The sequence below is a fragment of the Melospiza melodia genome, chromosome 19 (assembly GCF_035770615.1).
Source record: "Melospiza melodia melodia isolate bMelMel2 chromosome 19, bMelMel2.pri, whole genome shotgun sequence".
Classification (NCBI taxonomy): domain Eukaryota; kingdom Metazoa; phylum Chordata; class Aves; order Passeriformes; family Passerellidae; genus Melospiza; species Melospiza melodia.
The window spans coordinates 10034352-10050060 of NC_086212.1; the positions used below are offsets into that span (position 1 = coordinate 10034352).

At 47.9% G+C, this 15709-nt stretch overlaps 1 protein-coding gene across 10 annotated transcripts in view; it reads left to right on the top strand.

Annotated features, from left to right (window-relative positions):
• Positions 1-15709, top strand: part of KCNQ2 (potassium voltage-gated channel subfamily Q member 2) — a 65061-nt gene that overhangs the window by 18632 nt on the left and 30720 nt on the right. For 7 of the 10 annotated variants that reach the window (XM_063172476.1, XM_063172483.1, XM_063172477.1 and 4 more), the window contains exons 2-9: positions 4178-4268; positions 5107-5233; positions 6976-7151; positions 8011-8136; positions 10292-10402; positions 11279-11374; positions 12059-12153; positions 15453-15482. In XM_063172476.1, coding sequence (XP_063028546.1) covers positions 4178-4268; positions 5107-5233; positions 6976-7151; positions 8011-8136; positions 10292-10402; positions 11279-11374; positions 12059-12153; positions 15453-15482 — 852 coding nt within the window. The remainder of the gene's footprint in view (positions 1-4177; positions 4269-5106; positions 5234-6975; positions 7152-8010; positions 8137-10291; positions 10403-11278; positions 11375-12058; positions 12154-15452; positions 15483-15709) is intronic. The other 3 variants (XM_063172480.1, XM_063172482.1, XM_063172486.1) reach the window with 1 other exon arrangement.

Consider the following 15709-nt stretch of genomic DNA (forward strand, 5'->3'; position numbering starts at 1 on the left):
AATTAGATGATTAACCTGAGAAGGTTTATGATGATTCCATCATGTGCTTTCACTGAGGAAGAACAAAAAAAAAAGAAAAAAGAGAAGGACAATCTTTCATGTTTCATGCATTTTAAGTGTTTTCATTTCCAAGGGGGACTTCAGTCATTCCTTTTTCTGTTGCTAACCTGAAGCACAGTGGATATGAAATGTGGATATGCAGATTTTGTGCTGGGATTTAAAAATTGTAATAAGAAGCTTGCACGGGAGTTTTAAGTCAACATAACCTTTGGATGTAAAGTCAGACTTTGGAGGTCTTTGGATTTACTGGCATTAGCAGCAGTCAGATTTGCACAGCTGAGTCTTGGCTGAGCTTAAAGGTCTCAGCAACAGGTGTGGGGGATGTCAGAGCAGCAGAAGGTGCTGGGGCCTGCAGGAATGAGAGGTGGGTGAGAAAATGCCATGAGGTGTCCAGATTTCTCCTTCCTGTCACTCTGGGGAGGAGACAGTGGTGCCAAGCCACCCTGAAGCTGCCCTGAGTTTTGGGGATGCTGGTGCTTGCTGACTCCATCCATGCATTGGGTCTGTCTGCTCAGGAGAAGGACAGTGTCTCCTCCAATGTTCCAAGCAGAATTGGCATCTTTAATGTAAAAATCATTAGATGGGACCTAATTAGTGTTCCCTATTGCAAACTAACATTTCCCAGAGTCAGGCTGCAGACGTAATTTACTTTCATTAGATATGTAGCTTTAAAAATTAGATTCATCCCAATTGCTACACTATTTATTGGCTTATTTCCCTTTCCTTAGCTATCCATTATTATCTGAAGCCCTTTCCTGATCTGTCTGGGTAGATTAGGTGGAATTAAAGCAGAGTGCAGCTTCCTGTTCCCCAGTGCCCTGCCTCTGTGACAGCTCAGAGGATGCATGCCCCGATGTGCACGTACCTCTGAGCTTCCCTCAAAGCAGACCCTCAAGGCCTCCCAGGAGCCAGACAGACCTCAGCCCCCCAAATACAGCTTCCTTGCAGAAAGATGCCATTCTCTGAGTCTCCTTTTGCAGACCCAGAGAGGCTGGTGGGGAGATTGAGCACCAGAACAGCTCAGAAGGGGCCCTTTACATCCTGGTAAGTGGGGGCTGACAGTGAGGTATTGAAATAAGGTCAAAACCAAAAAAACTCCTGAGACTGGAGGTGTCTGAGGCAAGCTCTCCCTTGTGAGAAGAGGACCACTTAGGCCTGTGGGTCAGAAATAGGAAAAAAATTTTTAAAAATCCGGGGTTGCTGATTCACCTGTCTCCTCTCCTGTTGTCTGTTTTCCTCTTCCCTAATTCTGCCCTACATCAAGTCAAAAGGTGATCCAGGCTAATTAGGGCTTCACTGGGTTTGACACATGAGAAAGGTGAGGCAAGATCTCAGAGGGAAGGGAGCATGCACAGGATACCCACACGCTCAGGCAGAGGAGCTGCATCACCATGCAGCTATTTTGGGATCCCGTGCTGATCCAGAGCCTGCATCCCTTGCTGGGACAGGGAGATCCCTTACCTGTTGGGGCTGAGCCAGGGCAGGTTTTGTCCCTGTGGGGTTTGGCCGTGGATCCCCCACGCTCTGCTGGAGGAGCTGGTGCATTCCCTGCTGCCTCCTGCGCTCGGCAGAGCTGTAATTAATGCTGGCCCTGCCGGCCTGATCTGCATCAGGTCTCCCTGGCAATGGAAGCCCTGGGGAGCCCAGAGTGGAAATTGCAGCAGCTCTGAGCTGGCCCTGGGGAGCTGGGGAGCACAGAGAGGCTGGGGAGGAGGCTGCAGGGATGTGCTGGAAGGGGGAGAAGCAGCACCCAGGTGTCCAAGTGCTCCAGTAGCACCTGGAGCTGCCCCAGCTCTCCCCAGAACCGCGGCTCGCACAATCCATCCTTCGGATTTGAAGTGATAAAGCAATTTCTATTCTTTTTTTTCCCCCCTCTCCCATCAATATCTGTCAGCTTAACATACAGAAATCCTCCTTTTTTTTTTTTGTTTTTTTTTTTTTTGTTTGTTTTTTTGTGGTGTGTGTCCCTGCCAGGAATCATGAATTGATACTGGCTTTATTCTGGATCAATCCAAGGTGATCAACTGAGTAAGCACAGTGTGCAAGCCTGCCCTGATATTGACATTTTGCTTTCAGCCCTTCCTCAGGCACTTTACAGTGATGTTTGGTCACAAAAATAAATGCAGCTCACATTCTACTTCTTTAATCAGAAACTGTAGAATTCTTTTTTCCCTTGATACCTTTCCGTTACAGTTTTTTTGTTTATTTATTTGTTTGTTTCCCTCTTTCTTCTCTCATGGATTATTCATTTGTTTCTCACTTCAGCATAGGAGTTTGCAGCAAAATCTGGGCCATTCCAGGAGTGCAGCAGCCTAGTTGCAGCTCCTCTCCTCCTGGAGTGTGGCATTGTGATCCCCCTGCCATGGTGTGGGCAGCAGTGGGGACCTTCTCCAGCTCCCAGGGCATGGTGGATGGATGGATGGATGGATGGATGGATGGATGGATGGATGGATGGATGGATGGATGGATGGATGGATGGATGGATGGATGGATGGATGGATGGAGCCCATCTGACTGCAGAGATTGTTTATGGCGAGGGTTTTAAGAGACCAGCCTGGGGAGAAAACATATTGAAGTGGAACCTAGACAAGACATTGAGTGACATCATGAGTGGGATTGCAAGTGAGGTTTTCTTACTCTCCTGAGGCGGTTTCAAGTGTCTGCACACCAAATCTGATGTAAAAAAGGGAAATTTGCAGTGAGAAATCAGGCAATTACCTGCTTGGTGCTGGATTCATCTTGCGGCTGATAAAGCTCAGCCTTGGCTGAGATGGCTCTGAAGGTCCCTCACCTCCAGCAGGCTCTTCCTCACCACCACGTTTCAGCCTGTGGTTCAAATAAATACTGCAAATCTCCCTATTTTTACTTGTTACTGTGACATTAATGGTCACTGCAAAGCCACAAGCACGACCTGGTGGTGTGAAACTCCTTTTCTTTATTCACCAAAATGCAGCAGCCCCCACCAGCAGAACCAACCCTTATAAATATTCACAATGCAGTTGGTAGGAATGTGAGACAAAGTCAGACAGATGAATTATTTAATGCTCTTAAAGAATGCAGCTTTTAGTTTCTCCTTGCACTGGCCTACTTTATTGTATTAGTAAATCGATCCTGAGTAAATTAATTTCCCTGCTTTTGTTGGAGCCAGCAGTGGGCAGGGGTGGCAGCCTCCATCCTTGAGCAGATGCCAGGACACCTCAGCAGCTGCGGATTCAGGCGCTGAGTGTCAGGAGAGAGCCGAGCTCCCGTCACTCATCCTGTGCCCTTTGATTTGCATCAGCACATCCAGCACTGGGCAGCCTTGGTGGGGGCAGGCAGTGAGTGACAGAGCTGGGCTTTGAGCATCTCCCCGATTCTGTGGTAAATTAGACTGAGAGAGATGATATCAAGGTTGTATCCCTGCAGCTTATGGCAGGATGAGGCTTCTTTTGTCCCTGGAGAGCTGGGACAGAGACCAGCCCAGCTCCCTCCCCAAGATCACTTTCCCTTGGGCTGGATCAAACCCATGTCTGGCCACAGAAGAGCAGAGTAACAACCGCCCACCTCCTGGTGATGCTCCAGCAAACCCAAAAAATCACCAGTCTTTCCAGGCAGTGGGGAGTTAATGTGGAGTACCTGGCTGAGAAAGGAACATTAAATCCACCCAAAAATGTCCTATTCTGGCAAGAATTGCAGCACCACTTCTGTGTGAGTGTTTGTGGCGGTAAATGCATAAGTAGAGTCCATGCTCTCCGGCCATGCTCCTGCTCCTCAGCCAGTCTGCTCCCCTCTTATCCCTGTTAGAAATGCCCCCTGCTCTTTTTTGGATGTGTGTTGATGAAAAAGCTGACACTTTCTTGGGGAAAAAAACGTCAGAAGTGATCAGAGCAGCCAGCTGGAAGGGGAGGTGGATGGGCACTGGCCAAACTGGGGATAGTCCAGTGGGTCCATCCACAAATAACCCTTCCAGTTAGCAAAACTTGACTTACCCTTTTTACATGGTGGTGTAGCAGCTGTGCAGTAAATACTCAGAGAGAAATACATCCAAAATTGCTCTCTGAGTTTGTTGGATGAGTATGAAAATTTACTGCCATTAAGACTGACTTCCTCTCTCTCTCTCCCTTTTTGTCTGCTTTAGTTTTCTACTAGTGTTCTCCTGCCTGGTGCTGTCTGTCTTTTCCACCATTGATGAGTACCAGAACAGCTCAGAAGGGGCCCTTTACATCCTGGTAAGTGGGGGCTGACAGTGAGGTATTAAAATAAAGTCAAAACCACAAAAACCCCTGAGACTGGAGGTGTTTGAAGCAAGAATTTAAGCTGTCCCTTGTGAGAAGGGGACCACTCAGGCCTGTGGATCAGAAATAGGGAAAATATCCAGAGGTTGCTGGATTCACCTGTCTCCTCTCCTTTCATCTGTTTTCCTCTTCCCCATTCCTGCCCTACATCAAATCAAAAGGTGCTCCGGACTAATTAGGGCTTCACTGGGTTTGACACATGAGAAAGGTGAGACAAGATCTGAGGGAAGGGAGCATGCACAGGATATTCAGGTGGAGATGGAAAGAGATGGAAAGAGCTCGTGTGGCATCAAGGGATGGAGGATCTACAGCATGCCTGCCCCAGATCTCCCAGCACACACAGGCAACCAGCCAGTTTTATAGGAGAAAAGCTGAAATCCCTTTTGTCATCCTGTAGGATCAGGTTCAGTGATTCCCATCTCTGCTCTTCCCTCTGCATTAACTGAGTTGAGTCCTGGAGACTGGTGGCAGGGAGACCTCGAGGTGTTCATCAGTCCTGTGATGGGGGAACAAGCACAATATGAGGAGGTGTAAAGCTCCAGTTCATGACTACAACGTGCAGCACCTCTCACCACGCTGGGGAGGGGGAGGGAAGACACAGAAGCAGAGATCTGATGATCTCTCCAGCCTGGGCTCTCTGTCGAGCGGCGCACACTGCTCAGTGCTGCATTTTCTGAGGTGCATTTTTCCGAGGCCATGGGTTTATCCTGGATTCTAGAGCATGCTCTCCATGCTAGTTTTCCCCCCACTAATGTCACTGTCCTCCTTGCAGGAAATTGTCACCATCGTGGTGTTTGGGGTGGAGTACTTTGTGCGGATCTGGGCCGCCGGCTGCTGCTGCCGCTACCGGGGCTGGAGGGGACGCTTGAAATTTGCCCGCAAGCCTTTCTGTGTCATTGGTAAGAGCTGAGCCCCTGCTTGAGATTCCCCAGCCCAGGGTGGCCATTCCAAGCACTGGCTTGCATGGTGCTCCAGTGTCTTGCACGTGTTTTGGGGGTTAAATTTCAGCTGCTTCATGGTCACCTTGAGAAAGGGAAAAAGCCCCAAAGGCAGAAGTCATAATCGATGGCAATGCTTTTTGTTATTTGTCACAGGGCTCTCCCTGTTTTCTGCTAACCTGGGAGCCATCCCAGTGCCCTGCATACCTCAGGTGCCACTGACAGATGTCCACAGCCACAGAAACTGAGTTTAGCCAGGAGAAGCTGAGCACAGGAACTGGAATCGTGCAATCCTGCGTCCAACCTCCACACCAAATTGTTCCCAAGTCATTGAGACTCCGTGTCTCACTCTGCCTTCCCTGGTGCTGATGAGCTGCCTCACAAGGGAGCTGTGAGACTTAATTAATTATTGTTTGTAAAGCACTCAGCGAGTCTCCTGTGAGAGGGGCCATCTGGGCACAGCAGTGATATTTTCTGGGATTAGAAATGGACAGAATGGCCGTGCCCTTCACTATGGAGGCTGCCTTTGGGAGCTGGCAATGGTCATATGCAGGATTTCAGTTTATTCCACAGAAAAACACTCCTATAAAATTTGTGTAGCAAATCAGAGAATAGGGAAGGTTATGGGATCTTCGATATGTATTGAGCAAGACTTTTTTTCTTGGAAAATTTGTTGGACTTTCTTTGTCCTTAAGCACCTTAGGATTACTATGGAGGATGTATGGATTTTCATTCCCAATTTAGATGGGGGAATTCCATGCTCTGTGTAACAGGCAGCTATGGCTAATAAAAGAAGGAGCCTTTGGCAAGGATTTAATCCAGTGGTAACACTGAGTCAGATCAAAATCCATTTGCAGCATTTGACCCATTTTCTATGGGAATGATGACCATGGAGAAGGAAACCAGGATGTTCCCACAAGGTGTGCAGTGGCTGCTTTCCTCCAGTTCCAGATTAGTGCTGTGTCCTTCCAGCAGGGGACACAAGTGTAGGGGACCCCTGTCACGCACAGCCCAAGGCAGTGGCAACACCATTCCCTTTAGTATTGATCTGGCAGTGTGGGATTCACATTCTCTGAACCTGAGAGAAGCAGTGAGAGAAGCAGAGAAGGGAATGATCAAAACAATTCTTATCTCATTTGCTGCTCCTGTGTTGTGCCAAAGTAGAATGCAATGTGGAGATTGTTTGCCTAAAGTAATAGTATTTTGTCTTCTTGGCCTATCAGGGCAAAGTGTGTGTGCAGACTGTTGGTCAGCAGACAATCACAAGATTTTGTTCAGTTGGATGTTTCTGCAGTTTCAGTTTAGATGTAGTGTAATGTAGTATAGAATAATACAATATAATAAAGTAATAATTAGCCTTCTGATGTCATGGAGTCCTCCTCATCATTGTTCCCTGCTCCTGTGTTGTGCCAAAGCAGAATGCAATATGGAGACTGTTTACCCAAAGTGATGGTGTTTTGTTTCTTTGGCCTATCAGTGTCCAGACTGTTGGGCAGCAGACAGTCATGAGATTTTGTTCAGTTGAGTGTTTGTGCAGTTTAGATGTAGTGTAATACAGAATAGAATATTATAGTATAAAAAAGTAATTAATGAGCCTTCTGATACCATGGAGTCCTCCTCATCATTCCTCCCTCCATCGCGGGGTTGCCAGTTTTCCAACCTGGCAGCGCTTCCTCACCTTTCCCTGGCTTGTGTTCCCACAGACATCATGGTGCTGATTGCATCCATCGCCGTGCTGGCAGCGGGCTCCCAGGGGAATGTCTTTGCCACCTCGGCCCTCAGGAGTCTGAGGTTCCTGCAGATCCTGCGCATGATCCGCATGGACCGGCGCGGTGGCACCTGGAAGCTCCTGGGCTCCGTGGTCTACGCACACAGCAAGGTGAGCAAGGCCCAGGCAGGGATGTGGGGCTGCTCTTTGTGTTCTCCCAACCACGGACACTGCTTTGGTTCAGCTCTCCATCACAAAGCTCTTCCAGGCCTGGGGAGATTGGAAGAACACTGTAGGGACACAGGGGAGAGACACAAAGTCTGATGGAGTGCTCCGCCAGACAAGGAGGAAAGGGAGAGAGAGAATCCAGTCATGGAACCAATCCTCGGTGTAAGGGCATCAGTTTGGGAAGAGGTTGTTGGTAGTTTTTTTGCTTCCTGATGCTATATTTATGATTTTAACATTTCTCCTGCTTCATTCACTTTCTTTTCCCCAGAGAAGCTTAGCCAGCTTCTCCAGCACTGTGTGCAAATCACAGGAAATTTGTGTGTCTCCTTTTCCACCCTTGCACTAATCTAATCCAAAAATAATCACTCCTGTGAATTCTGAATTAAAATTTGGGGGATAGTCCATCCAGACCCCAACTTCACAGTTCCTCCCTTAATGGATTGGACCTGCCCTAAGTAGAATCTCCAGAGATCTTGAGGTTCATATTTAAGTTTCAGCTCCACTTCCCTGTGTGAACTGGGGAATTATCAGAGTTTTTAAAGTCTCAGTTCCAGGTCTTGCAATAATGGAGCTCTTAACACTCAATTCTCCATTTGCTGTGTATGTTTGGATGATTTGATCTTCAGAACTGGCAGAGCCATGGTCCCATCACAGAAAGTGCCATCACTGATCTCCAGCTAAAGCCCCAAACCCTAAACAACTGCAGGGAAAGTTCAGACCCAGCAGCAAGGAAGAAACTCAGCATTTGGAGATGCGCACCAGGACTGCAATTATTCTCTTCTTTCTTTTAATGATCTCACAGGAGCTGATTACTGCCTGGTATATTGGCTTCCTGTGCCTCATCCTGGCCTCTTTCCTGGTGTACTTGGCCGAGAAGGGAGAAAATGAGCACTTTGATACATACGCAGATGCACTCTGGTGGGGTCTGGTAAGTAATTTCCATAGAGCAGCTGCTGGTTATTAAAATAAAATGTCCATTAACCCTCCATCTTCTATCACTTACGTGAGGTATCGACTTAGGCAGTGCTTAGTTAACATTTTTATTAAATGGCCTCAGGCTGTTCCATTTAGCTCTTTTTCTTACACAAACCTCATAGAAATTGTTGCAGGATCACATTTCTGAACTGGCTAGAGCTGAGAACTGGTGTGCTCTCAGTCGTGGGATTGAGCTCTGTCGTGACAGAGGCAGGTCAGAGAGAGATCCCACACCACAGGGTGCTTTGATCATTGTTTTGACAACTATTTCTGCCCTTTAATTATTTAAATTGCACTTGAGCAAGGCGCTGTTGAATATGCTGGAATAAATTTCATAAAATTAATAGGGCCTAAGTAGCTGAAAGGCTCCAGTGGGGTGAGCACTCCCCATCACATTTCTGCTGAAAGGGCAGTATTTGTGGTTTGCTGTGCCTGTGTGTGTGCATGTGAATTATTGGATTACCCGATTAACAAAGAGAGAATTAATGACATTCTAATCTTCTTGCGTTATTGTTCTTCTGCTCCATCAGTAGTTTGGCCTTGATTACAAAGCATGTAATGAAAATCCCCGATCTGATCATATCCCAATAACAGGCTTGGGGAGGAATCAGCTGATCAAGCAGCTCCTCCATTCCAACAAAGGGAAAGAGGCAGCAAATTGCTTTTCAAGCCCCTTAGTTAGGACAGAAAAATAAAAACAAAGCCCAATTTGACATAACGAGAAAATAAACAATGAAGGAAAAGTGACAGCCCAGATTAGAGCTCAGTCTGGGGAGAACCATGGGCAGATTTATCCCTTCTGCTTCTGAGACTGTTTTGCCACTGAGAAGTTCAGTGGCAAAAAAAATTGAGCTTCATTAATATAAACAGTTTTTGTCAGAGTCCAGCTCATGGATCCAATATGGGCAGATGTTGAGAGATGAGACAAACCGAATTTCAGGTTCAGAAGCTCATCCCTTCGTTGATCTTAGTGTATCCAACACTTCTTGTTGTCTATAGAAATTACGAAAATATTGCAAACCAGCTTTGCGGTGATTATGGAGAGAGCCTTGCTCCGACTCTGCGTTTCAGTAAGGATTAGCCACATTGATGCATTTTTTAACCACTTGGTCAAAATAGCATCTAATTGATAAGGCTTTTAGTGAGCCAAATTAAAAGGCGCTTTGGGATCCTACTTCCATTTGTGTAAAAGTGATTTTTTGTTCTAAATGGAATGCATGTTTCCAATGCCACATCAGCATGGTGTCATCTCCCATCTCTGGGGCCAGTGCTGTCCATGTGTGACAGGGACAGCCTTTGGGATCAGAAGTCTCAAAGATATTTTTTATCAGACCATTCCTCTCTGCTTTGTCCTGCCAGTCCCAGGCTCTCCAAATCCCCTTGGAAGCCTTGGGGGATTAGCCAGCATTTCCTACTTGTGGTGTCAATGGACTGAAGGGGGAAAAAGTGTCTTCCCTTGCAGTTTGGAATTCTGGAATTTGGAATTGTGGAATTCAGGAGCCTCTGTCTCCAACAAATCTCTCAAGTCCTTCCCTAAAATGCAGACAGCATCTTGCCAGCTCTCTCCTGGTGCACTGCAATAACACAAAACCCATCTCTAAATGAGGTGATGTGAAGGAGCTGTAATTCATCCTCTCAGCCTAACAGGCTGTTGTTAAATAGGGGAGTGGAGACCAGCTGATGGGCACTGCTGGGAAGGTTGGGAATAAACAGCAGCAGATTTTTGTGCATGCCAATAGCTTTCCTGAGCTGCTGAGAGGGAGTTTGGGGGAACGGAGCTGGTTTGCTTCCCCTGCCGAAGGCACAACCCCTCCTGGGGGAGGTTCCGAGCTGCCGCCAGCCTCTGCACCAGATGGCAGCTCTCTCTGTGACAGCAAAAGGCACCAAAACGCTCCCAACTGGTGTGAAACCAGCACGTGAGCAGGGCGAGTGTTGGGGTGTCTCTGCACCCCGTGGAGCTGCCCATCCCTGCTGGTGCCCCAGCTCCCCAGGCTGCACTGTGACCCGGCTCCTCCGTGTGCCACTCAGCTGTTGTGGGAGTTTTGGCTGAGTTGTTTCAGTTTTAAGGCTGTCTGACCAAGGGCTGGGCACTGATCTCCTCCCTGCAGATCACTCTCACCACCATTGGCTACGGGGACAAGTATCCACAGACCTGGAACGGGCGGCTGCTGGCGGCGACCTTCACACTCATCGGCGTCTCCTTCTTCGCCCTTCCTGCTGTAAGTGGGTGCTGAGCTCACCTGGGCATTGTCCCCAGCCCCTGGTGCTGGGGACACTCTAACAGCTACAGTGTCATGCACTCAGAGACCTTCTGACTGTAATGCTCTATGGCTTTTGAGTCAGAAAACGGGGGAGAAAAATAGGAAGCCTATTTGAATATCCCCAACTTGGAATTGTGTGCATGAGCAAATGGGATGGGAACTCTAGATTTGGCTTTGCACAAATATTTATGGAAGCAATAAAAAGTAATTTTTTTCCCCAGAAGGCTGTTCCTTGGGGTAATTAATGGCTTTAAGATGAGAGAGGGTAGGTTTAGATTGGATGTTATGAAGAAATACTTTCCTATGAGAGTGGAGAGACACTGGCACAGGTTGCCTAGAGCAGATATGGCTGCCCATCGAGGCCAGGCTGGACTGGGCTTGGAGCAACCTGACCTAGTGGAAGGTGTCCCTGCCCATGGCAGGGGGTTGGAATGAATTGAGCTTTAAGGTCCCTTCCAACCCAAACCAGTCTGCTATTCTGTGATTACACCATTTCAGCAAATTCCCCCTGTCCCTTTGGCAGTGCATTTCAATGTGTTGTGGGATCAGGATTCCTGTGAAGATGATCTGTTGAATGCCAGCACACTGGGGTTCTTTTGTATTTTATCAGTTGACTGGAGATAGTTTGGGAAAACTTGCAATTCCAGTGAGTGCCAGCAAAGTCAGCTGCCCCTTGGAGAGTGCATGCCATTGATTACCAGGATGGAGGCTCTTTCCTTCCTCTAGTTTGAATCAAAAAATGAGCCAGGAACAAACCTTTAGAGAGAAAGCTAATTTTTAAGTGGAAGCTTAACTAAACCCTTGCTAGTGGCAAATTGTTGTTCTCTTCCCCAGGGCATCTTGGGTTCGGGATTTGCTCTGAAGGTTCAAGAGCAGCATCGACAAAAACACTTTGAGAAGAGGCGAAACCCAGCAGCGGGCCTGATCCAGGTGAGGGTCACGTCCAAGGAGCCTTGTGGTGGCACCATCCTGGTTTTAGGGGGCTTCATAGACTTTTAGAAGTTGGGAAGGAGACAAATGGGGCCGTGTGTGTAAGGTGTGAGACAGCAGGCGGTGACTGGTTTTGTCTGGGAATAAATGCCAGGAAATCAGCTATGGGGAAACAGCATATGTGGTAGGGAATCTAGAGAGAAAAGAGATGGAATTCAGCAAGCAGCCAGCTCAGCAGGACAAATGCATTAGGACAGTCTGTTTTCACCCTTTTTTCTCCCCAAAGAGAATATTTATCCTGATATAAAGGTACAGTTGGGAGCATTTTCTTCACAAGAACAGATGTCCGTGCAGAAGGCTTGCCTTGTTGTATGTCTTGGAGAATTGAAATTAGTCATTTTACATTCCCCTGCTCCTCTCTCTCCATATTTTTCACTTCTTAATGGCCAACAACACCCATCCTTACCTCAGCCTGGCAGTGAATGCCTGGGACCTGCAGCATTTTGAACTGGGCACACATGGTCAGGAGTGTCCTGGCACCACCCCACGTTTGTCACCAAATCAAGGGGAAGGCAGAATGCTGGATCCATCCCATAGGACTGGGTGTTGGTTGAGGTTTATAAGCCCACGGGTGGTTCTGGCCCTGCCTGGGTGCACAATCCCACTGGGTTTTCTCCTGCACAGGCGGCTTGGAGATTTTATGCCACCAACCTGTCCCGGACAGACCTGCACTCCACCTGGCAGTACTACGAACGCACCGTCACCGTCCCCATGTACAGGTACCTCCTCCTCCAGCTTCCTCCTCCACTGCCTTCCTCGTGATGCCACTGTCTCCATAGTTATTTTTGTTATCTGAATATATAATTTTGCTTATTTATTTAATTTTTTTTAAGTTGATTTTGAGCTCCTAAGGGCTGGTATATGCTTTTGCTTTTGGTGGTTTTATTTGCTTTGTATTTTTTCATTGTTTTCCTTTTTTGACTTGATTTTAATTTCCGTGTTGCTTTGTGTTTTCTTTTTTTTCTTCCCATGTCTTTGTGTGTGTACATGCTCTTCTTTTCACCTTTATTTCTCCACGCCTGCTGGTAGTTGCATTGTGTTGTGACAGTTGCCGTGCCCAGGTGTGAAGACTTCCCTCCAAGCTGCCCTGGATCATAGGTAAACACCACCCTCACCCTACCTGCAGCTCCTTGTGCCCTCTCAGGCTCTCTTTGCTGGTCTAACTGGTCTCTAATGGTCCTTCTGCCTTTCAGCAAACTTCTCTCCCACCCTTGACCAGCCTGGCCCTCTCCCAGGTGCATTTTCCCTGGGTCCTCCTTTCCTTTCTTTTCCTTTTTTACCTCTAAGAGGAGGAAAACTAACTTGGGATTCAGGGAGCGTTTTCCCATTTCTTGTATCTCATTTATCCGTCCCAGGGAGGTGACACAAGCAGCGAATGACATTGGAGCCATGATGGATGAGGCTGCTGAGCACCAGAGTGTTCTAGCAGTTCCCACCTGCCTTGCTCTACCTGCAGTAAAACCAGGCAGGTTTTTATGGTGAAAGCATTCAGGTTAGAGCAGTGCTGTGGAAATTCACAGCCTCCTGGGATTTGGAGCTCCATGGAGCTGGGGACAGAGTCCCCTGCCATGCCTCCCAGCCCTCCAGGACATGGGGAAGCACTGCATCCTTCATGTTCCCTTTGGGCCTGGTGGCTTCATCAGAAGCTAAAATACAAAATGTTCTACTCATTTTCACCCCACACCTCCCTGTATCCTGGGCAGGGCCATGTGCCCCTTCCTGGTGTATTTTTGGAGCCTATCCATGACTCTCTGTGTTTGTAGAATGGTTGGATATGTTTGTTAGATGTTCCTGTAGCTCTGTGGGGTTTTGTTGGGTGTGATGGGGCTCCCTGTGCCCCATCTCCCTGCTCCCACGCAGGGCTGTGGCCCAGCACTGGGCTGTGCCACTGCAGGAATAATCCCTTCCTGATTTCCCATATTACTGGTGCCTTCTAGCCCTCAGGCAGACAGCCTGGATGTATTTCCTGGGGTAAGCTTTAGCCTGTAATTCATACACAGCAGCCAGCCTCTTAACCCATCATAAAAACCTGTTGGAAGTCCCATTGTTGTGGTCAGTAAGTTCTCATTGGATTCATTCCCAGTGTGTGTCTGATTGGTTGCTTTTCCCCTAGAAATTTATGAACCAACATGAAGGTTTTATCTAAAAAACCCAAAACAACAACAACAACAACCCAACAGAACAGAACAAAGCTGTTTTCCAATAGCATTAAACCCACCCATTGAAGCTCTCCCTCCCAGTACCTGACCTCCTGGCTGTACCTTTGCAGCACTGCCTGGGATCAGCTACTGGAGAGGATGAGGATGGAGCTTGGCCCAAAATCCACTGCAAAATGCAGGCGCTCAGGGCTTGTTTTCAGTGGACTTTGCCAGATTTTACTGCTCTTTGAAATACTGAACTTACCATGCAGCCAGACATGCAGTGACACCCTTTTGATTACCTGTTACACAACCCCCTTGTTAAAACCTGTATTTCCACAGAGCTAATATGCAGGAAGAAATCTGAGCTAAAGATCTCCAGAAAAGGCTAAAGAGAAACTCTGGGGAGGAGAAAGAGGAAAAAAAATGTAGTTTGGAGAGCCTGCTTATCTTGAGTAAAAAGCCAGGAGAGGTTTTTAGCAGGGTTGTAGCAGTTTTGCTGGCTGCTGCAGTGGGTGCTGCTCAGCCCCACACCCTGGGCTTCCTTAGAAATGGATTTCTCTGAGCTCTCAGCTTCTCCCTTAAACCCCAGCTCCTGTTTGTGCTCAGATCAAGTGAACATCACCTGGGTGAGTGAGCTGTGGGTGCACCAATGGATTCAGCCCTCAATGAAATTGTTTTACCAAAAACCAGTGAACTCCTGACTATATTTTGAATCCTGTCAAATTAAGTAGACTTTTTCTTTTCAAAAAGGGAGTAACTGTATGTTCTGGCTGCAGCTTGCATCACTCACACTGACCATCTCTCCTTGCCTCCCCACTTCCCCAGGCCATGGGCAGGCACTGGCAGCCCCGTGATGCTGCTGGTCCTGCTGCAGCCACAGCAGCACATCAAGCCCAGCAGCCCCTTAAGGCTGTGGCTGCTGACATGTGGCTGCAATGCACAGTGTGGTGTGGAAGTGGGCTAGAGGAACACAAAATCCCCTCTCAGGTGCCTGGGGATGGTCTGCAGTCACCACTACCTTGGCATCCTTTCTGCTCAGCACTGAGCTGCTCATCCCTCATAGCAGGAGGCTGTGCCTTTAGCTCATCTCTCTTCCCAAGGCATCTCTGGAAAGGCTTGGCTGCTTGATGTGAGAAAATTGTGACAAGTGCCTTGGAGGAGCTCATGTGGCTCCAGAGCATCACTCCAATTGCTGCAGTAGAGCTACTCTGATTTGTTTGGGGGAAAATATGGTGGCCTCTGAGAGAATCCCAGATTTCATCTTTAAATCCAAAATGTGGCAGGACCAAATTCTGAAACATGCACAAGGCTTCTGTGTGTGCAGGTGTGGTTTGGGTTGGTGCACCCAGACATCATAAATAACCTGTTCTGCATCAGCCACTGGATTTATTGGGAAAAAAAAACCCCTGCTCTTATTGTCACTCATGAGAGCAGAGCCTTGCTCTGAACTGCTATCATATATTGGCCTTCACCAAAAAAATCAAACCCATGGGAACATCCTGCCCATCAGCAGCCCAGCCCAGGGTGTCCCCAACTGGTGGAGCTGAGGATGTCCCATGGAAGGTCTCTGGGAGGCCCCCACACTTTCCCTGCCCCGTGGTGCCCATTTGCTCTCAGAGCAAGGTGCCAGCTGCCTGTCCCCGAGGGTGACACGGGCGTGCCATGGCTCCTGAGCCAGCCCCAGCAGGAGCCAGCTCAGCCCCTGCTCCTGTGCCCACCTGTGAGCCTGGCCACAGCATCTGCTCCTGGGGACACACTTGGTTCATATGCTAATTTTCTTTATTCTGTTTCTTTCCCCCTCTCCTCCACCCCAACCTCCCCCCCTGTTTTTCTTTCTCTCACCCCTTTGGTTTTCTTTGGTGAAAACACTTGAAAAGCACGCAAACGCAAACGTATGGTGCCTCCAGGTATGAAGTGCATGTGACTCTGAAAGTGTGTGTCATGTCACTCCTTGTTCTTCATTTGGGACTGTAACGTGAATTTAAAAAAAAAAGCCAAAACAACAAAACAAACAAACAAAAAGAGACAGAAACCTTTGAGGATGAGTTTTTTCCCCAAGGAATGAGTGAAAGCCCAAAGCAGACACGCCCTGCTGCTGCTACAGACTAACCCTGCACCTCCATGTACATCTTAG